This window comes from Cannabis sativa, chromosome 2, assembly GCF_029168945.1.
Source record: "Cannabis sativa cultivar Pink pepper isolate KNU-18-1 chromosome 2, ASM2916894v1, whole genome shotgun sequence".
Lineage (NCBI taxonomy): Eukaryota > Viridiplantae > Streptophyta > Magnoliopsida > Rosales > Cannabaceae > Cannabis > Cannabis sativa.
In genome coordinates this window covers 67460410-67484309 of record NC_083602.1, presented here as the reverse complement: position 1 = coordinate 67484309, position 23900 = coordinate 67460410, and the positions used below count along the sequence as shown (strand labels likewise).

The 23900-nt window shown below is 32.7% G+C and overlaps 1 protein-coding gene across 1 annotated transcript; it reads right to left on the bottom strand.

Moving 5' to 3' along the window:
* Nucleotides 1–1225: 1225 nt before the first annotated feature.
* On the bottom strand, nt 1226–3887 carry LOC133035092 (putative pectinesterase/pectinesterase inhibitor 28). Its single transcript, XM_061110789.1, has 2 exons — nt 2501–3887; nt 1226–2149 (listed from the first exon to the last, which is right to left on the bottom strand). Exons 1-2 carry the CDS (start codon nt 3531–3533, stop codon nt 1437–1439), a joined length of 1746 nt encoding a protein of 581 aa, XP_060966772.1. The 5' UTR covers nt 3534–3887; the 3' UTR covers nt 1226–1436.
* Nucleotides 3888–23900: the final 20013 nt, after the last annotated feature.

The following is a 23900-nucleotide window of genomic DNA, read 5'->3' as shown; positions in this document are numbered from 1 at the left end:
AAGATTACTTTGAAATAGAGTTTTATTTAGGGCATAAAGCCCAACAACGAGGTAGGGGTTTGAGTATGGGTTTGGGTTGGGGTTTGGGATCTGGGATTTGGGTTAGGGCTACGGTATCGAGTTCGGGGGTTCGGGTCTGAGTAGGGCTGTACATCGGTCGGTTTAGTCGGTTTATACTATATATTTTCCAACCCGACATAAAGATCGGGTTATAAAATTCTGCATGCAAACTGCCCAATTTAAAAAAAAAAATTCTGGACCCGACCGACGGTTGGGCGGGTTAAGGTTAACCCGCCCAAACCGAATTAGGATTTTTTTTTTTTTTTTTTTTTTTTTCGATTCAACTAAAATAAAAATTAATAACATTAAATACATAATATTCCAAATCTAAATTCAATTTAGGGATTGGGTTTTTTTTTAATATATATATAATATATAATATATATATAAAAAAAAAAAAAAAAAAAAAAAAAAAAAAAAAAACTCTTAATCGGGTTAAATCGGTTTGGGCGGGTTCATTGGGCGGTTTGGGTCAAATTCAACCCGCCCAATTCGTATGGGCGGTTTAGAATTTTGTCAAGTTATGTCGGTTTGTATTTTTTTTCGGTTTTGTCGGTTTGGTTTAGTCGGGTTATTCGGGTTGGGCGGTTTACGAAAATTTCTGTACAGCCCTAGGTCTGAGATTGAGGTTTGGGTCCAAGTTTGAGGTCTGGGTCAAAGGACCAGGTCGGGGCTGGGATCCGGAGATTGAGTTGAGGTCGAGGTCTAGTTTTGGGGTCCGAGCGATGATCCAGAGTCCAAGGTCCAGGTCAGTGTATAGGGTTCAAGTCATGTCGAGGTATTGGGTTACGATCAGATCTTAGCTGAGGTATGGGGTTCTAGTCTTCTAGTTGCGCAGGTGTGGGATTCAAGTCGGGGTCCAGTGTACGAAATGCCCAGTCCCCTAACTAAATTAAATATTGATGAAATTAAATACACTAAATAGACTATTATTTAAAAAAACTACTTAACTTTGAATAAAAATTTTGGTTTCCAAAATTTTGATTTTTATTTTAAAATATAAAAAATAAAACCGGTTTTATGACACGAAAAATAAAACCGGTTTTACATTACATATGTTTTTATAATATTTGAACGTTTTAATTAAAAAAAAAAAAGTTATTTGAATATATTAGTTACATAAAGCATGCTATATAATTAAAAAAAAAATCAGAGATGATATATATATATAATATTTAGCTAATAATTAATCTTATTGAGAATGTGTACTCAACTGTGTTAATGGTAGGTATAAATTAATTGATTAATTATACCGGTGAAACAACGATATGAGAGAACAAAACCCAAAAATACAAAATACAATAATACAAAAAAGAAATAAAAATACACAAATTATGAGAAAAATGTAGGTATAGTTCTCATCAATTTAATTGCACTTATTTCTTGGGAGCAATGGAGAACATGCCAGGGACGTAATCCACACCACTGTCCTTAACCCACGCGTCTCCCATATAGAACTGTTCGGGAGTGAAAGTAGCGGCCTCCTCAGCTGTGATCTTCTTCACTCCCACCCACTTGGCGCGAAGAGACTGATCTGCTGCCCCAGGGCCGCGGTTGTTGAACTCACTGTAGTAGCAAGTGTCGAGAGCAAAATTTCCAGCCCAGGGCAACCATCCCACAGGCTGAATCAACTCATCAATGAAAGATTCCATGATGATGGTCCTGGAGAACTCCTTCCATGGCCTACCCAAGTATGCTTTGCTCTGGTTCATTACTGGCACGTATTCAGGATCGGCCACAAAGGTCCCGTTTTGGATGACAATGCCTGTTGGTTGCCTCCTTTCTTTACGGCCTTGTGCTGTTACTATGCACTGTTGATTGTCGTTTGGCTTTCTGACTATGAATTTGCAGTTTTGGAAGACCACGGCTGCGTCACCGAAGACGAAGTCTATGGTACCGGAGACGTTACACTCACGGTAGAACTGACGCTTGGCGTGAGTGTAGAGTGTGTCTTGGAATCCGTCCATGGCACATCGGTAGAAAATGGCCTCGTCTGAGTTCACTCTGAGTGCTACAGCTTGGTGTTTGCTTGCTCCTGCAGTGTTCTCGAAACCGATGTCTCTTGCCAGGAAGTTATCTCCAAGAACAACTGAAAAATATTACGTACATATTAAGATTGCAGGCTATAAATCTTAAATGGTGGGTAAAGTTTGTGTTTTGTGAAACGGAGATATCTGCTATTTAGTATTAGATTTTTAATTAATTGCACCAATAAATACTAAGGTGTGGCATGATGCCTTGTAGTATTGCTCAGTTTCTCAAAAAGGAAATTATTGTGGCACTGCAATAAACTGCAAGCTAGCTAATTATATTGATATAAATTGTGAAATATATATTGGTGCAAATTAATATGAGATCAATCATAAGATCCGATGATAATTATTCAGCTTTTCAAGTAATAAAACCAATATCAATATAATTATAGAGATCAGACACTTACCAACAGTGGCAGTAAGACTGGTTGGAAAGCCATCGATGAAATTCTTGCTACCGGTGATCCTTGTTTTATTAGCTCCATCACCATAAACCATGACATTGGTCATGTTTTTCTGAAAGGTGACGTACTCCTCATAAACTCCCTCCTTAATATAAATCACAAAAGTCTGATTACTCTTCTTTGGAATATCTTTGAGTGCCTCATTGATGGTTTTGTACTTACCACTCCCATCTTTAGCCACAATCACGTCCGGCTTCAAATTTTCCTTAGCATCCAAAGCGAGAAGCCTCCGAACTCCAGTTGCAATCCAGGGGCTAGAACCCTGATCAACTTCGTGATTGGGATTTTCAAACTCAAGAAGTCTCCTACGGCTAATGTTCAAGTCCGCGAAAACCGAAGAGATCTCAGAAACCATGGCAAGAGCATTACTACTCAAACGCATTGAAGTCTTCAAAGCCTTCTTCATTTTCTCCGAAGCATCTCCAGTAGTATTCTCGAAACTATCCAAACAAGTCTCTTGGTACGTAACGGTGGCACTAATCCATATCTTTAAGTCCATAAGCATCTCATCAAATTTAGTAATGTCAAAGTCACTGATCTTTTCAACCGATTTGTGAAGCTCGTCCATTGAGTTATCCATGAGCTGCTTGCAAAGACCTAGAGCTTTGGAAGTTCTTGGGTCTTTCTCTAGCTCTTTCAATGTATCGGATTTCTTTGCAGCCTCGTTGATAAACTTCTTGGCGACGTTGAAACCAGCTTGGATGAGTTTCTTTGGATCGGTTGTGTTTCCAGCCTCAGAACCCAATGTCTTCATACAATCTTCTTTGTAATCAGTTGGTGCACAAATGGCTTTGATTGCTTTGTTTGAGGATGAAATATGGTCTTTGCTACCGTTAGATGGACTTGAAGATTCACCATTGTTAAGACTTACTCCAACAGTCACTGCAATCACCATGGCTACCAATAAGAAGGAAGACACACCGATAACTGCATACCTCTTTCTCTTACCACCATCATCTCCATTGTTGTACGCCATAATATTTAATTTTTGTTTTTTATATTTTTATATGTAATATATATATGTGTTATATGTAATTAATAATAATGAGCAGCTCTTCGACACATTAAAGGGAGCCAAAAATGAATGTATTTTTCTCCTTTTCTTGGTCACAAAAAGCGTTCTCTCTCTCCCTCTCTCTATCTCTCCTCCCTGTGAGGCCAAAGAAAGCTGCTTTATTATATCGTAGTAGAGAGAGAAGGTTAAATTATCCCTTCTTCTTTTTTTTTATTATATTGAAGCTTTAGATAGAGCTATAGCCCAGCTCTCTCGGACCTATTGATGTATGAATGTTTTGGGGGTTTGATTTATAAGGTTGATATGTGATGATATGATTAAATTAAGGTATAATAGACTTAAATGAATGACCATATACGATTGGGAGATTGGAGTGAAATTAGTAGAAAGGAGAGGACGAACGAGAAGATAGGGTATATTGGTTTATTACTATTATTGTGTTTTTCTATATAATTTTGAGGTAGTAGAGAGATTTGAATCAGCTGGCCGAATTAATGGTCACTTTTTTCTCCACGCAATGATATTAATTAATGTCTTAATTAATTTATTTCACCCAAAAAAAAAAGAACGTCCTAATTATAGATATAGATCATTTGAATTCACAATTCACAAGTTGTACTCCAAAAGTAGGGTCTCAAATATTTGATTCTAGATGCATTCTATTTAAGTCATTAATTGCGAAGATTGATTTTTGGCCAACTTTACAAACATATACATATATACATTACATAATTACAAGCTAATTAATATTATATATATGGTAAATAAAATATGATCCGTTAAAGATATATTATAATAAAGTTATTTTTTTCCTATTATATAAGGTACATGTATGTTAGTAAAATGGTACACTGTTTAAACCAAAAAAAAATGTATGTATTACTTATGTATATGATAGTATTATTTGAATTTTGGATTTATTTTTTCACTGAGATGGCTAAATATTTATTTTATATAAAATATAGTTATGTAATAGAATTTTTAGTTGAATGGAGTGTTTTGATTTTCTACCTTAACTTTAACATAATATCCTAATTATTTAAGAGAATATTCTTTATTAATTTTATAATATTATTTTTTTGATAAAGCAACCATTCATATTGCACAAAACAATCTTTTTTTACAACCTAAAAGCACCAAGCAAAATGCAAGGCCTTAGTATTCTATACAAAGTTATTTACAAAGTGTTGAACCAATCTTCATCCTTTTTGGTTACTTTTTTTGGCCATACAAGAGCTATTCTTTGTTTCACTACCACTTGGGTTGTTATCATTATCTTTTGTTGCCATATTGCCTCATTTCTACCTCTCCATATGTTGTACACCAAGCTTGCAAGACCAGCAGCCATAACTTTACTCTTGAAAGTACTTAGCTTGCTTCTTCGGATCCATTTTGTCACCCTGGACAGTTTTGTATCAGTCGGCTTCCACCCCAGCCAATCGGCAATAGGTTCATAGCATTGTTTAGATCAGCTGCACTCAAAGAACAAGTGTTCTAGAGACGCTTCATGGCTGTTACAAAGATTACAGCAGCTGTTCTCCACAACGCCGAACCTGTGTAGTCTATCTTTTGTTCTCAATTTGCCATGCATAGCTATCCAAAAGATAACACTATGCTTTGGCACATTGAATCTCCCCCATACCTGATCACACCATCTCTTTTTCTCCTGGACAGGTGCAAATAGAGAATATCCTGCTGCAATATGATATGTTTCAGTTTTAAAACAAGCAGTATCTACAAGGGTGCATACCTGATTTTTTTAGTGCTACAATCCTTCTCCAATACCAACTTCCATGTATTGGAATAGGATGTTGGGTTTTATGCCCTAAATAAAACTCATTTCAATATAATCAGATTTACTTATTAATATAGATCAGAAATAACATTTAATGTTGCATGGTTCACATGATTTATTTCATGATTATATGTACATAATGTATAAATTCATCTGAAACCCTTTTAACATACTTGATCCTGTTTATTGTGCCGTCAACACATTGGAAAGTAAACATGACTATGTGAATAAAGTTTTCTAGATTTATCAGACACAGGGTTTTACTGATATGATAATCTACAACAAGAGTTTACTTGTATTTGGAGAAATACTATGTTCTTTCCAGAACATTGGTTAAAGTAAAGCTCAGATTGGATGCATGGAGTATGCATCGGAAGGGACCGATATTGAACTTTGACTTAGATTTAATTAAACTTACCGTAAAATCTATTCAAGTCAATATCGCCTAGTTGATCCTAGATCAAATGATCTTAATCCTGTTATGATTAGGCTCAATCTTGAAAGGCTATTCATGTTCCTTGAATTGTTAGTTAAGCCTACTTTTAGGTCAGGGTGATACGTACTTTTTGGGAACACTCGTAGTAAATTGAGTTGGGGGAGCGCTATCATGAACATGGAATCTATAGCTTCTATCTGGCAAATAGTAAGCAAAGGATGATCTCCTTCGAGCTTGACCAAACGAAAATAAATGGTGGAGATCTCATTTCACATAAGCTGAAATATCATTTATACGGGGTCAAGTGTTTTAAGGATAAAATACATAGTAGGGTGTTACGGTAATTTAATCCCTTTACTGTGTAGATCATTCATATAGAGGATAATTGATCACATTAGGATTATAACAATGGATAACTAATGATGTGTCTATATGGTAGAACATATAGAGCATTCTATATACTGAGAGTGCAATTCTAAGTTCTATGCGTGGATTCAACGAAGAATTAATAAGTTAGTGAATTTTAGTGCTAAATTCTTGATCTACTTATTGGAAGCTCGGTTATATAGACCCATGGTCCCCCCACTAGTTGAGATAATATTGCTTGTAAGACTCATGTAATTGGTTTTGATTAATCAATTATAATTCTCAAATTAAACTATGTCTATTTGTGAATTTTTCACTAAGTAAGGGCGAAATTATAAAGAAAGAGTTAATAGGGGCATATTTGTTAATTATGATACTTTGTATGGTTCAATTAATAAATATGATAAATGACAATATTATTTAATAATTATTCATAGTTATTAAATAGTTAGAATTGGCATTTAAATGGTTGAATTAGAAAATTGGCGTTTTTGAGAAAATCAGATGCAGAAAAGGTAAAACTGCAAAATTGCAAAAAGTGAGGCCCAAATCCACTAGTATAGGGCCAGCCACTTTTGTAGGAAATTTAAACTGATATTTTTATTATTTTAATGCCAAATAATTCAAACCTAACCTTAGTGGAATGCTATAAATAGATAGTGAAGGCTTCAGGAAAATTACACTTAAATTTTCTATTTTTCCTTCAGAGAAAAACCTGAGCCTTTCTCTCTCCCTATCTTTAGCTGCCACTTCTTCTTTCTCTTCCCTCTTGAATTTCGAAATCCTTAGTGTATGAGTAGTGCCCACACACAGCAAGTGATACCTCAATCATAGTGAGGAAGATCGTGAAGAAAGACTTTCAGCAAGAAGGAGTTTCAGCATCAAAGATTCAGAGAAAGAGATCCAGGTTCAGATATTGATAATGCTCTGCTACAGAAAGGAATCAAGGGCTAGATATCTGAACGGAAGGAGTCATATTATATTCCGCTGCACCCAATGTAAGGTTTCCTAAACTTTATATGTGTTTATGTCATCGTTTTAGAAAGTTCATATTTAGGGTGTTAATAAACATACTTGTGAGTAGATCTAAGATCCTGGTAAAATAATTTCCAACAACTGGTATCAGAGCCATGGTAATTGATTTACTTGCAAGAAATTCGGACTTTAAAAACGATTGTTTGTATGTTCTTTGGATGGTATCATGTTGTATTGAGTGTTATTTGATGATTGATTGATGTTTGTAAATTTTCGTGAAAAATAATTGCGATTTTGTTTCTGGAATTATTTTTATTGGATAGTATGGGAAAAATTAAGCAAGTTAGTCTTTTACAGAACTCAATTTCGATTTTATTTGAATTAGTTATGAATTTTTGAAGATTTGAAAAAATCGGGGCTGTGCTGAAATTTTCCTGCGATCGCGAAACTGTCCGTACAGTTCACAATTTTTTTGTTTTTCTTCGATTTTTCATGCTTTTTCATGGAATTAACTTCCGATTTTTGGTATAGTTTTGTATTTATACTATTACTATTCCTAATTCAATTCTAATTATCTTTTTGAATTAATTTAATATTTTTAAATTTAATTCAAGATATTAGTGTAATTTTCAATTTGATAGAATTTAGTATCTATCTTCTTGCTTAAAAATCTATCTTATTTTAAAATTTGATTATATCTTATCTTATTTTAAATTTAAAAATAAGATATTTATAATCATGTAATTTTTAAATGATATAAGATATTTTGCTAATTTTTTAAATTTTGTTACTTTATTTATTTAAATTACATTTAAAATTTGAAAAAGATATTTATTTATCTTTTCTAATTTTTTATTTAATTTTTATTTATAAAATAACATTTAAAATTTAAAAGTAGTTAGCAAATTTTTGAAATGATATTTAGGTTGGTTGAAACCTAATTTTTCAAAAATTGTAGGTTTAATTTTAAATTGAAATTTTTTTTAAAAATTTCGAATTTTTTCAAATTTTTTTAAATTTTTCGAATTTTTTTTTATTATTTAATTAATTATTTTCGAAATTAAATATTTAATTTAAAATTAAATAAATCCTACATCCAACTATCCAACTAACCTTGTTGCAGGAGTATGTGTTTTAACTTATGTGTAAGTTTTCAAAACCTATTATTACTTGATTGCAAATAGCCATGGTTACTTTTTGCCAGATCTAATGATCTGATGGCTCCCTTGGTCAAGTTAATAATTTGTAACAGGTATATTTACAATCTTCTTTCATCTGTGTATGACCTAGCAACATGATAGGACCCATCCAAAGTGTGCCTGTGTGAGCCTATGTGTTTAATTTGATTATAGATACATATAGGTTGTTGTTGCTAAAATAAATTATCATAGTTCTTGATAGAATTTATTTAGGCCCATTTAGTTATTGGGCTTATTCAATTAATAACAGTTGTTCTTATTAAGGTTAAATTCCTCTCTTTTGGGCCTTGTGTGAGAGTTGGGAGCCATAGAAGTGGGTACGACATACTGAACCCAGCACCCCGTCACATGAACCACCCCAATTGTGAAGGTCCATTTGCCTGATTTGAATGACTGTACTAGGTTAATTACACTAGTTTAACCTAAATAAAATTGATTAGCAACATAATTAATTTCATTTATTTTGAAATTAATTTAAGAAAATTATAGTTTAAAGAATTCTTTATTCTAAGCTAAACTATATGTATTTTTTTTTGTATTTAATTAAATATAGAATTATAACCATCTAGATTCTTTCTGGAACTTAATTTAAATTTTTCATTAAATATTCTTATTTAAGTTGATATTTAGTTATCTACAACTAACCAACTTAAATCTGAATATCTTTTGAATTTCAAATTTCAAAATTAAGTTGAGGAATTTTAGGCATTGGTTATTAAGATTCTTTAGATATTTTTTAAGTTAATATCTTTTCGAATATTAACTTAAAATGGAATATTTTTCAAATTAAGTGGTTACAACTTAATTTTTGATATTTAATTAAATTTAAATTTGAAAATATTTAAGTTCTAGATTTTTTCTAATACAACTTAAATTAGATTTTTTTTCAAATTTTGTGGAAAAGATACTTAGTCAAATAAGATATTTTCTAGATAGTTATTTCTAGACTACTTATTATTTCTAATATTAAATAGAAAAATATTATAAATTGTGAAATTAATTATTTAAATAATTAATTTTGGTACAATTTATTTTAAGTATATTTTTCCTAGTATTAAACTAGAGACTAATAATTAACCCTTCTCTACACTTAATTATTTATTTCTTGAATTTAATACATTTAATTAATTTGAAAATTGAATATCTAAGTTGATTTTTATCATCATACTTAAATATTTCTTTTTCATGACATTTAATTAAATAGAACATTATTTTTAGTTGAAATTTATTTTTTCAACTAAATTTAAATAATTTTCAAAATATATTTTTTCTTTATTTTATTAATCAATTTTCGAAATTGCATTTCTTAAATGCTAGAATTTCGAATTTTATCTTGAAAAATAGATTAAGTTGTAAATTAATTATTTATTTTAATTAATTCTTGGATCAACTTAAATCAATGATTTTTTCATTTATTGATTAATTTAAAATAAATTGAATTAAAGTATATTATTAGAAATTGAATTAATTAGTCAAAGGAAAATCTAGATAGATGATATTTTTGCTTGAAGTATTTTTCTAGTGTATTTAATTAAATAGAAAATTAATATTTAAGTTGATTTTCATCATCATACTTAAATATTTGAAATTTTTCTTATATATTTAATTAAATAGGAAAATAATATTTTTTGTTGTAAATTAATTTTATTAATTAATTTTGGGCCAACATTAAATTAGAATAATTTTTCCAGGATTAATTTTTTATTTTAACATGCATTTTCGAAAATTGTATTCTTAAATACTTTAATTTTTCGAAATGCAATATATATTTATAGAAAATTAAATTTGAGTTGTAAATTAATTTATATTAATTTTGTAACAACTTAAATTGAATATTTTTCTAAATATTTATTGGAAATTATTACTAAGATGGAAATAATTCATGTTATTTTTATATCCATCTAAGTAAAATTTATAAATATTAAATTAAAATTTATATTTAGAATTTTTCATTCTAAATTGGAAATTTTAAATAAATATATATTTAAAATAAATAAATTAAATTAAAGAGAATCAAAGAAAATACAACTCACTTTAAATAATGAGCTTGATTATTATTAAGACATTCGATCTCCATTGTGGGTTTTACACCGCGTTTGTTTTAGTGAGTAATCCTCCCTAATGGAGGAACGTTCATTAGCAATTTCGCACCGTTTAACCTCGCATGATAAGTAGTTCGTAAGTGTTTTGTATGGTATAGATCACCCTAATGGTGGCGACCATACTTGACTTGCAAATTATGAAACAATGGTGGAAGCTCATAAGATAGAATTGCCTTGACTCTCTCCTAAACGGGACAGCGCTGAATTCCAATCTTGATCGAATAAAAGGTTGCTAGAATGTTTAACATTTTAGACGAGCTGACAACTCTATTCAATGAATGGTAGCTTTGACTCTCGCCTAAACGGGACACTGATATCAGTTTGTTGAAAACCTTGGAAATTATTTAGGATTGTATGTTTTAGTATTTTCACTTGTCATTCCTACTTGCTATATGCTTATAATTTCTGAATTGTGTATGAATTCATATTGAACCATGTTATTTTCTGTTATTAAGTTGTAGTTTAATTTCGAATCTTCATTGTTGGTCTAACATGTTTGTTTTTCTAATGAGATAAATCCCTAATGGATTTTCACCATTAGACATACATAATAGTGTTAGATCTCGAAAGATAAATATTGTATATGCGACATCTAGCTGTTCATCAATTGATGATACCTTAGACTAGTATTTTTACGATATGAAACAAGAAGATTGTATAAATAAGATTACTTTGACTTTCGCTAATCGAAGCATCGTTGGATTCTTATTTTAAACGAAATTATCCTAATTCCTCTTAGCTTATTCATTTCGAATTAGCTTTAAAAACATATCATTGGATGAATGGTCTATAAATCATTTCATGTCATTCTATATTTTCTCTTAAGAAAATTAAATGACGCTTATGATTATAATCCCGAAATTCTATTCCCAATTGATATAAATCCTCAATCTTAGAAATCTCCTACTTGTATGGGCAAATCTGACTTAGAGTTTGTATTAGTAGTGGTGGTCCAAGAAAGAATTACTCATTATATTTGGTTGAATTTAAGTCTTTGACTTTAATTTTAGAATCCAAACAGAAATTTTCTTATATTTCTAATTCCAGAATACAATACAGTTTCACTTTCTCAAGTGTTTAATATCTATCTTCTATTAATGGATTAAAACTGTATGGAATATGAGTTAGGTATTCTGTGACCAGGATCCACTTGAAGTATTCTAAGAACTCTTTGATGTAACTAAACCTATGTCATCAAAAGACACTACCATTTTTTTTAATCTATGGCATTTGTATCTTGTTCATAGTGGATTTGACAAGATCAATCTCTGCAAAGAGTTAATATGCCTATATCCACTGAAAGTAGTTCATCTCATTCGCAGATGGATGTACATTCAGGGGTGGATATGAGTTTTTCATTGTATTCTTAAAACGATAATTCTAGATTATACCTTTTAGCAAAGAAATTTGAAATGTTTGAAAAATTTCATTAATTTCTAGCAATGGTTAAAACCATTAAGGTAAGTGGTTAAAGATCTTGCGAACTGATAGGGGTGGAGAAATAGTTAGTAGATATGCAGTTCAAAGATCATTAAATTGATTTTTGAATTATATCCAAACTTACCTCCCCAGAAATTTCGAGTTGCATATTGATGATTAGTTACTAGTCGTTGCCTAAATCCTTCTATGGTAATACAATTTCAGAATGATGTAATGGTTGTATACTTAATGTAAAACATTACTAGATTCATGGATGACCTAATCAAAAATATTAAGAAAAGCTAGAACTGTTAACCATGGTTTGTTAGCTATTCTAAGTGATTAGGGGTGGACCATCCCATAGTCAATAGATAAGAAAGTGTTTGTTCAAACAAATACTACTTTTCTAAGATAATGACTAAGTCTGAAAATCAAGTAGCATATAAAGGAGATATTTAATTCTTGATTCCAAAAGTGTTCTATCATCTTATATAATATATGATGATCCCACTGCCTCTGTTGTCTTGTCACAACCAAAGAGGTTAATACCATTTAGTTTTCTTCGACATAATTCACGGTACCTCGTCGTAGTGGGAGAGTTTCTAGGAACTCACCTTCTTATGACTTGGGAGACACTAGTGATTAAAATCCATTGTGAGTTTAAACAAGTAATGGATTGTCAAGATAAGAAACTAAGAAGAAAGCCAATAGAACTATGGTTTAATCCATTCACATGGAGTAACCTAAAGTTTTCTATTACAAGGACATAAAAGGAAATTTTCGTTTATAAGTCCATTCAATGGACTTAACAAAACTTCCTGTTCCTAGTATTATAGGTTTGAGTTTATCTAAACCTATGGCTTGTGGTATACCTGGTAATTACTTACTCTAATGCAAGCAACTTACTTTAGTAAGATGCTGAAGCATTTTCTTTCTAACGACAATCTATAGAAGCTTCACAACTTCTTAGGCATAGATTTTATCTAAGGAAAAGTCTCAACTATTCCAGAAAAGATAAAGCCATGAAAGAATTTCTTATATCAAGAGTGAAAGGTCTTAGATATGCTTTTGTATGCCTTAGACCAGACACCTGCTGTTGAGTGGGAGTAATGAGTAGGTATCAGATTAAACCAGGAGAAGAACATTGGAAGACAATCAAGTAAATCCTAAGATTAAGAAGAGGAACTATATGTTAGTCTATAAGGGTGTGTTTAAAACTCTTAGACTACACCACATCAGATTTCGAAATTTGCCTATGTGCTAGTAAATATTTTTGATAAGATGGTGGTTACTCTGGGGGTGGAATAGTGATTTTGGAGAAGTGTAAAAACCTATCTAAAGTCTCTAGGTCTACCAGAGAGAGACTGAATGTTAAAGTTGCAGGAAAGGTACTTATTCAGTCTAAGGAAAGTTCTATACATTTTTTGGCATCATTCCAAATTGCCTTAAACTACTAGTGTTAATTTCCTGATTAACCAAAAGTAGTTGCCAAAGATATAGAATCCAGTATCCCAAGAGAGTAGACATATAGAGAGGAATTTCACATTATCAATGATTTTGTGATTAAGGAAGAGTAATAGTGGAGAAAAGGTTGTGGTTAATTCAACCTTTCAGATCCTATTACGAGGAGTTTACTACTACTACACTTGATTTGTATATCAAGGTGTTGAGATTATTTGAAACGCACTTTTTGTTTTATATTAGTGCAAGTGGGAGTTTGTTAAGTTTTATGCCCTAAATAAAACTCATTTCAATATAATCAGATTTACTTATTAATATAGATCAGAAATAACATTTAATGTTGCATGGTTCACATGATTTATTTCATGATTATATGTACATAATGTATAAATTCATCTGAAACCCTTTTCACATACTTGATCCTGTTTATTGTGCCGTCAACACATTGGAAAGTAAACATGACTATGTGAATAAAGTTTCCTAGATTTATCAAACACAGGGTTTTACTGATATGATAATCTACAACAAGAGTTTACTTGTATTTGGAGAATACTATGTTCTTTCCAGAACATTGGTTAAAGTAAAGCTCAGGTTGGATGCATGGAGTATGCATCGGAAGGGACCGATATTGAACTTTGACTTAGATTTAATTAAACTTACCGTAAAATCTATTCAAGTCAATATCGCCTAGTTGATCCTAGATCAAATGATCTTAATCCTGTTATGATTAGGATCAATCTTGAAAGGCTATTCATGTTCCTTGAATTGTTAGTTAAGCCTACTTTTAGGTCAGGGTGATACGTACTTTTTGGGAACACGGTAGTGCAATTGAGTGGGAGCGCTATCATGAACATGGAATCTATAGCTTCTATCTGGCAAATAGTAAGCAAAGGATGATCTCCTTCGAGCTTGACCAAACGAAAATAAATGGTGGAGATCTCATTTCACATAAGCTGAAATATCATTTATACGGGGTCAAGTGTTTTAAGGATAAAATACATAGTAGGGTGTTACGGTAATTTAATCCCTTTACTGTGTAGATCATTCATATAGAGGATAATTGATCACATTAGGATTATAACAATGGATAACTAATGATGTGTCTATATGGTGGAACATATAGAGCATTCTATATACTGAGAGTGCAATTCTAAGTTCTATGCGTGGATTCAACGAAGAATTAATAAGTTAGTGAATTTTAGTGCTAAATTCTTGATCTACTTATTGGAAGCTCGGTTATATAGACCCATGGTCCCCCCACTAGTTGAGATAATATTGCTTGTAAGACTCATGTAATTGGTTTTGATTAATCAATTATAATTCTCAAATTAGACTATGTCTATTTGTGAATTTTTCACTATGTAAGGGCGAAATTATAAAGAAAGAGTTAATAGGGGCATATTTGTTAATTATGATACTTTGTATGGTTCAATTAATAAATATGATAAATGACAATATTATTTAATAATTATTCATAGTTATTAAATAGTTAGAATTGGCATTTAAATGGTTGAATTAGAAAATTGGCGTTTTTGAGAAAATCAGATGCAGAAAAGGTAAAACTGCAAAATTGCAAAAAGTGAGGCCCAAATCCACTAGTATAGGGCCAGCCACTTTTGTAGGAAATTTAAACTGATATTTTTATTATTTTAATGCCAAATAATTCAAACCTAACCTTAGTGGAATGCTATAAATAGATAGTGAAGGCTTCAGGAAAATTACACTTAAATTTTCTATTTTTCCTTCAGAGAAAAACGTGAGCCTTTCTCTCTCCCTATCTTTAGCTGCCACTTCTTCTTTCTCTTCCCTCTTGAATTTTGAAATCCTTAGTGTATGAGTAGTGCCCACACACAGCAAGTGATACCTCAATCATAGTGAGGAAGATCGTGAAGAAAGACTTTCAGCAAGAAGGAGTTTCAGCATCAAAGATTCAGAGAAAGAGATCCAGGTTCAGATATTGATAATGCTCTGCTACAGAAAGGAATCAAGGGCTAGATATCTGAACGGAAGGAGTCATATTATATTCCGCTGCACCCAATGTAAGGTTTCCTAAACTTTATATGTGTTTATTTCATCGTTTTAGAAAGTTCATATTTAGGGTGTTAATAAACATACTTGTGAGTAGATCTAAGATCCTGGTAAAATAATTTCCAACATAGGATAGCACCACCAATTCTCCTGCTTGATGTACACCGAATGAACCCATTTAACTCATAGGCTTTCTTCTTTCTTTGCTACAGCCCATATATACTTGACCATGGCAGCCATGTTCCATTCCTTGACTCTTCTAAATCAAATCCCTCCTGCTGATTTTTTCTGACAAACTGTGTCCCAAGCAATGGCTCCCCCCCCCCCCCTTGGAAAGCATGTTGCCCTTTCCAAAGGAAGGCCCTGCATATAGCTTCAATCTCTTTAATCACCTTGTTAGGCAATAGCATGACTTGACTCCAGTAAGAATGAATGGAAAGAAGGACCGAATTGATCAATACCACCCTTCCAGCAAAAGAGAGTTGTCTTGTACTCCATGTTCTGATTCTACCTGTCATTTTTTCAGCAAGGATGACTCAATCCTTGCTTGATATTTTCTTTGCACCAACCGGTACTCCCAAGTATGTAAATGGTAGCTCCTGTCTAGTGAATCCAGATGTTGCAATTATCCTGTTCAATTCATTCTCAGCCATGTTACTACAATATATAGCTTATTTTGATGCATTGGGAAAAAGTCCTGAAGATAGTGAGAAAAGTTTGAGGCCCTGCAACAAATATAAGACACTTTTGAAGTCTCCATGGAAAAAAAGTAAAATATCATCTGCAAAACTGAGATGGCTTAGCTGAAGCTCCTTGCATCTGTCATGAAATCTAAAGTCATGTTTCAACCCAATTCTCCTCATGATTCTAGTGAGATACTCCATCCCTAGAACAAACAATAGTGGAGAGATGGGATCCCCTTGTCTCAAACCTCTCTTTGGAGCAAAGAATCCATGTAAGGCACCATTGAACATTAGAGAGAATTTAGGTGTTCTCACACAATTCATCACAAAGGCCACTAAAATTTCCTCAAGAAAACCCCATTCTAAAGTATCATAAGCCTTTTGGAGGTCCAGCTTAATCAATTTTTTTGTATTTAAAAATAAATATTAATATTTTTCTGTTAAATTTTCTTTTATTATTAATAAAACTAATGAAAGACTAACAATGTTTGTTAGCTTTCTTTAGCAAAGTAAAATATAATAGTGTTGGTGGTAAATTATTAAGTAAAATAAAATATACAATTGAAATAAAAGCTACGATTAACTTTTCCCGTTAGAATAAAATATACGATTGAGTGTTGGTGGTAAAGTTTCTACAATAAAATTTTTGGTTTGGGAATAATTACAACTCGATTTATATCCACCTTCAGGTGTTTTATTCTAATCAGATCTAGCTTTCATTCACGAACCAAATCAGTTCAATGGAGAATGCTGAAGTGTACAATAGAAATCTTTTAAGGAGAATATAATCAATTCATATTTTCAACGGTGTCGATTCAAATTTAAGTTTTTTGCCCTTTTTAAGAATATGAAACATGGCTGCGTCAGAGAAGAATTACGGACTGTACAATCCCAATGGTACTCTGGTGTATATTATTTAGTCACAGTTGATTCTCCTCTCCAATATTAAAAATTTAAACTAAAATTTTGATATTGTTTTGTTCTCGAGCAAAACAAAAAGATCATAAGCAATACACATAAAAAAATGTTATTTATTTAATCATTTCTACGATATTTAGTTCAAACTAAGAAATTTGGTCCTTTTTTTTATTTAATTGTAGAAAGGATCTCATTTATTTATTTTAGATTGTATTTTTTTTAATAAAACCTATTTAAAAATATTTATTGTGAAAATATTTTGAATTTTTTAAAAGTTAGATATTTCATATTAGTTTTTTCTTAAAAAAAAAATAATTGGAAAATAAAGAGGTATATTTTATGATATTTAATCTTATTAACTGAAAATTTAAATAAAAAAATTCAATCAGTATATCCTTCTTTCAATTGGTATATACCAGATTTTAGTATTCGATATGTCTATGCATGTGAAAATTAATCCATGTATTAAATCAATTATATATGTATCACTCATAATTATTCTAACTCTATTCCTTTTTGCCACCATCACTGTTATTAATTTACTAATAGATTAAAATTATTTTTGTTCTATTATTGGTAGGGTTTGTTTTGTTGGGTTTTGTGCCCTAAATAAAACCCATTTCAATATAATCAGATTTACTTATTAATAAAGATCAGAAATAACATTTTATGTTGCATGGTTCACATGATTATATATGTATAATGTATGAATTCTATTTAAGTTCAGAACATATGAATTTGATAATGATTATAGTGTTGTCAGCACAGTGGAATATAATCTTAATTATATGTTCGAAAGTTTATTCCCTGATTTGTCAGTACACTTGATTTAGACTGATATGGTATAATTAGCGATAGGTATTCTTACACCTTGGAAAAGTGTTATGTCCTTTCTAGGATATTGGCAAAGTTTACCAGTATAAAATGTATAGAGTATACATCGGAAGGGACCGATATTGAACTTTGATTAGATATATTAAAATTTACCGTAATATCTATTCAATTCAATATCACCCGTTGATCCTAGATCAAATGACCTTAATCCTGATATGTTTAGGTTCGATCTCAAGAGTACTATACATGTTCTTTGATTTGTTAGTTAAGCCTACTTTTGGGTCAGGGTGATACGTACATTTTGGGAACATGATAGTATAATTGAGTGGGAGCGCTAACATAAATATGGAGTCTATAACTTCTATAGGAATTTAGAAGTAGAACGATGATATCCTTCGAGCTTGGCTAAACAGAGATAAATGGTGGAGATCTCATTTCACTTCGTTGAAATATCATTTATACGGAGCTAAGTGTTTTAAGGATAAAATACATTGAAGGTGTAACAGTAACTTAGTGCCTATTCAATGTAGATCATCTATTAGAGGGTCATTGATCAAATTAGGATTATAACAATGGATAACTAATGACGTATCTATATTGTGGAACATATAGAGCGTTCTATATGACTGAGAGTGCAATTCCAAGTTCTAAGTATGGACTCAATGATGAATTAATAAATTAGGGAATTTACTTGGTAAATTCGGTTCGACTTATTGGAAGCTCGGAAATATAGGCCCCTGGTCCCCATACTAGTTGAGACCATACTGCTTGTAAGACTCAGTTAATTGGTTTTAATTAATCAATTATAATTCTAAAGTTAGACTATGTCTACTTTATGAATTTTCACTAAGCAAGGGCGAAATTATAAAGAAAAGAGATTCTAGGTTTATTTATTAATTAAGAGACTTTATATGTCTAATTAATAAATATATTAAATGACAATATTATTTAATAATTTTTTTTAGTTATTAAATAATTAGAATTGGCATTTAAATGGTTAAGTTGGAAAATTGGTATTTTTGAGAAAATGGGAATGAAAAATAACAAAATGGGAAAGTTGCAAAGTGAGGCCCAATTTCCTTATATGGCCGCCCACTATGCAAAGGATTTACCATTTATTTTTTCATTGTTTCAATGCCATACAATTCTAACCTAAACGTAGATGGCATTCTATAAATAGAAAGTATTGGCTTCCAGAAACTCATGACTTTGCACATTGTTTCTTTCAGAAAAAGCCATGCGCCACTTTCCTCTCTCTTTTCTTCTCCTTCAATTTCGAAATTCCTTGAGTGATAGAGTAGTGCCCACACACATCAAGTGGTATCTCAATCATAGTGTGTAAGACTATAGGAGAATCCAAACAACAGGAAGGAGAATCATCATCAAAGGAAGGAGAGAAAGAGATCCAGATTCAGATCTTGATAATGCTCTGCTACAGAAAGGAATCAAGGGCTAGAGATCTGAATGGAAGGAGTCATTATATTCCGCTGCACCCAATGTAAGGTTTCTTAAACTTTATATGTGTTTATTTCATTGTTTTAGAATTCATATTAGGATGTTAATCAAACATACTTGGTAGTAAATCTAAATCCTGGTAAAATATTTCCAACAACTGGTATAAGAGCCATGGTAATGATTTACTTTCATGAAATATGAATTAAAACAATGTTTTGTGTTGATTTGGATGGTTTCGTGTTGGTTTATGTGCTTATGTGATGAATGTATGTGTTGTACGAATTTTTTCCATGGAAAATATTTTATTTGGATTCCTTGTGAAAATTTAAGCAATTTTCGTTTTTACGGAACTTGATTCCGATAAAAATTGGTGAAGTTATGAATTTGGGAAAATCGGGATTCAAGGGTGTCGAGTGGGTGCTCGTGAGCACCAGGCACTCGGTCTGGAAGCCCCATCCGAGCGCGTGACTCGCCCGAGGTCTGGAAGCCCGCCCGTGCGTATTGCCCAGGAACCCTGCAGCCCGCTGAGATTTCTGAGCAGATAGGCTGCAACCTCCTCATCCGCACGCATCCTGGGCTCTTTTGCAGCCTCCTGGGCAGCCCACTCCAAATTGCAATTTTTGTGGGTTTTTCCCAAAAAAATCCAAATATTCATGGGATTATTTCCCAAAATTCGATTTTTCCTATTGGAAATATTTCCCTTTTGGAAATATTTCCAATTTTAAATATTTCCAATTATGGTCAGATTTAAAAATTTGTTAACTTCTTTAATATTTATATATTATTTAATTATAAGAATAGATATTTTGATATTTAACATATTTTAAATTAAAAGATATCTTTGTCTTTTTTATTTAAAATATTATATTAAAATTATCTTATATGACAAATTAAATAATTAATAAATTTGAAATTAACATAGATATTTTTATAGATACACTTACCATAATATTTTCAAATTCAAAATTTTTTATTTTATTAAATATTTAATTATTCATAAATTATAAGTTTAAAAATGATATTTTTCTCTATATATCATTTTTTTTCCTTATTGGAAATTTATAAATCATATCTTAAATATTTAAATAACTTAGATATTCTTGTAGAAATTTGAATATTGCTTAATTTGAGATATTTTGACATATAATTATGGTAATTATTATTTATTTATTATTTTATTCCTAAAATAAAAATTATCTAACCAAATCTATTTTAAAATTGTAGGTTTATTTATTAATTAAGAGACTTTATATGTCTAATTAATAAATATATTAAATGACAATATTATTTAATAATTTTTTTAGTTATTAAATAATTAGAATTGGCATTTAAATGGTTAAGTTGGAAAATTAGTATTTTTCGAGAAAATGGGAATGAAAAATAACAAAATGGGAAAGTTGCAAAGTGATGCCCAATTTCCTTATATGGCCGCCCACTATCCAAAGGATTTACCATTTATTTTTTCATTGTTTCAATGCCATACAATTCTAACCTAAACGTAGATGGCATTCTATAAATAGAAAGTATTGGCTTCCAAAAACTCATGACTTTGCACATTGTTTCTTTCAGAAAAAGCCATGCGCCACTTTCCTCTCTCTTTTCTTCTCCTTCAATTTCGAAATTCCTTGAGTGATAGAGTAGTGCCCACACACATCAAGTGGTATCTCAGTCATAGTGTGTAAGACTGTACAAACAACATGAAGGAGAATCAGCATCAAAGGAAGGAGAGAAAGAGATCCAGATTCAGATCTTGATAATGCTCTGCTATAGAAAGGAATCAAGGGCTAGAGATCTGAATGGAAGGAGTCATTACATTCCGCTGCACCCAATGTAAGGTTTCTTAAACTTTATATGTGTTTATTTCATTGTTTTAGAATTCATATTAGGATGTTAATCAAACATACTTGATAGTAAATCTAGATCCTGGTAAAATATTTCCAACAGGTTTCACTTCTTTTATTGTTTACGCTTATTGCTACATCAATTTCTAACCACTTATTTTATGTGTTTCACCGTTTCCATCATCAGACAGGGGTCTTGCGCGCTCTTCTTTCAAATACTTCTTTTTGTTCAGACTGGAATAAACTACAGGTGATATTTTTATTTATTAATAACACTGAAATAATCATATGAATTCTCTAACAATCGGGTATCTCAGATTACCCCTTACTGTTGGAGAAAATCCAACCACCAGAACTTTGATTGTACAGTTCATTGTAATCGATGTTCTATTGGCTTTCAATGCCATGATAGGCAAATCAGCCCTAGACCTAAAGGCGGAAACAGCAAGCTACCACCTCTGCCCGATACTCCCAACAAGGCATGGGGTAGGATATTTGAGAGGAGACCAACAATCTGCATGTCACTGTTACAACTTGGCCTTTTCCGAAGATAAGAAAGTTTAGATGCATCCGCCAGATCAGGAGCATACAAGCTTCATGACAAACTTAGGCCTATACTACTACAAGTTTGTGCATTCAGGCTGAGGAATGCATGGGCCACATATCAGAGGCTTCTAAACAAAATTTTCAAAGATCTTATAGAAGTGTATGTGGTCAACATGCTTGTCAAGTCCAAAAGAGCTAGGGGCATGTGGCGAACCTAGACATGAATCTCAACACCCTTAAATGTTCTTTTAGAGTAAACCCAGACAAGATCCAAGCTCTTTTGGGCATGAAGTCGTCCATAACCATCAATGAAGTACAACGCCAAACATGACGCATTGCTGCACTAAGCAGATTTGTGTTCAAGTCTACCGAAACATGTGTATCCTTCATCAACATTCTTAGAGGTAACAAAAAATTTGAGTGGACAAAGGAATGTGAAACTGTGATCTAGGAGCTGAATAAATAATTGGCTGAACCACCTGTGTTGCCTAAACCCCTAGATGAAGAGCTAGGCGTGTACCTAGCAATCACAGAACATGCTATGAGTGTTGTCCTCACAAGAGAAGAAGGCGGTGTACAACACCCTGGAAACTACATCAAGAGGAGACTAATCGACACTAAAAGTCAGTACCCACTCATGGAGAAGCTGACCTATATCTTACTCTTGGTTACTAGAAAGCTAAGGCCATACTTCTAGGCACACCCTCTAAAGGTGTACACCAATCAACCACTACGGCAAGCTTTACAGAAACTTGAAACATCGGGCCAACTACTCAAGTGAACCACTAAGACTCCGCCAATATAAGGTCGCCTGTCAACCAAACATGAATAGGTAAGGCCAAGCTCTCACCAGCTTCATTGCTAATCATAAAAGTATATCTCCCCAAATCTCTTAAGGTTCGGGAGAAAAGCAAGAGCCAAAGAAGAAGTGAGAGGAAGAGCATGACAACTCAACCCAAGAGGTGCACTGACCACCTGCCCGATGCAAGCATGGCCCCTAGGGTACTTGGGGGCAATGGATGCACGAGGAACAAGGGTCAGTTTTAAAGTTTCTAACAATGAGGCTTAACATGAAGCTCCGAATATTGGTCTCAGGCTAGCACACGAAACGCGAGCTGACCACCTTGACATGTACCACGACTCTCAACTAATCGCAGGTTATGTCCTAAGTGAAAATACAGCTCGATACAAGAAGATGATGACCTACTTAAGCTAATTTCAAGACTTGTTAAGTCAGCTCAAAGGCTATACTAAAAGGAAAGTCCCCAAAGATGGCACAACAGCCGACGCACTCGTTCGACTAACCAGCTGTGCCTTGACAACCAAGGAAAACTTGGTACCTTCTCTATTATTCAAAGAACTAAGCCTCCATTTTTCAAAAGAAATAAACTTGCTGGACAACTAACATGGATACTTCTACAGCAGCATACCCCCAATCAAAACCCTAGTAAAAAAGCAAGGATTCGGGGGATGGCTGCAAGATGTCTAATCTTGCACAACATAATGCACAGACGTGGTATCCCAATGCCACCTCTAAGAAGCGTTACCAGGAAAGAAGTTGAATAGCTATTGATAGAATTGCACAAAGGCTCTACGACAGTCATGCTGAGGGCAGAGCCAACAGAGTGCTTAAGGGAGCAAACTGTAGTATCAACCTAGCTTCTAGAAGGCTAGCTGACCATGACCTCAACAGGTTGGCCGGCCATAGAATCATTAATTTGGCCGGCCACCACCTCCACAAGTTGGTCGGCCATAGAGTCAACAACTTGGTCGTCCGTAGCCTCCTCCAAATGGCCACACAATGCTTCAATGTGGCTGGCCACCTAGTCTTACTCTGGCTAGCCCGATCCACCAATACTCTACTCTCATACTTCTAATCTACAATGACCAAGAGGTAAAAACCATCTTGCTAGCAGGACCCCTTGATGAGAAAGAAGAAGAGACCAAGCCAACTCAAAGTAGCATGGCTACCCACAAAGAGTTACCAGGCCCTTCAACAAACAGATTGAGTAAAGAAATTCTTCGTAAGAGATTTACTCCTCGAAGAATATTCCTTGACAATAAAGATCCTGCAACAAGCATGTTTGGACAAACTGAAAAGGTCCGCACCATGTTACAAGATAACAATAAAGGCGCATACAAGTCTTGTGAGTACAACAGGAACTTGGAGTTGGTACTTCTACCTAAACACTAAAATAGGGAACATCTCGGTAAGTACTCTCACCAGCCAACTTGTCAATTAGTTCCTCTAACGTTTCACCATGTAGGGA

Bases quoted from the DNA above. Each gene is read 5' to 3' on its own strand.
- LOC133035092 (XM_061110789.1), bottom strand. From the start codon at position 3,533: ATGGCGTACAACAATGGAGATGATGGTGGTAAGAGAAAGAGGTATGCA. The intron at 2,150-2,500 runs GTAAGTGTCTGA...AATATTTTTCAG, and splicing joins CAGTCTTACTGCCACTGTTG to TTGTTCTTGGAGATAACTTC.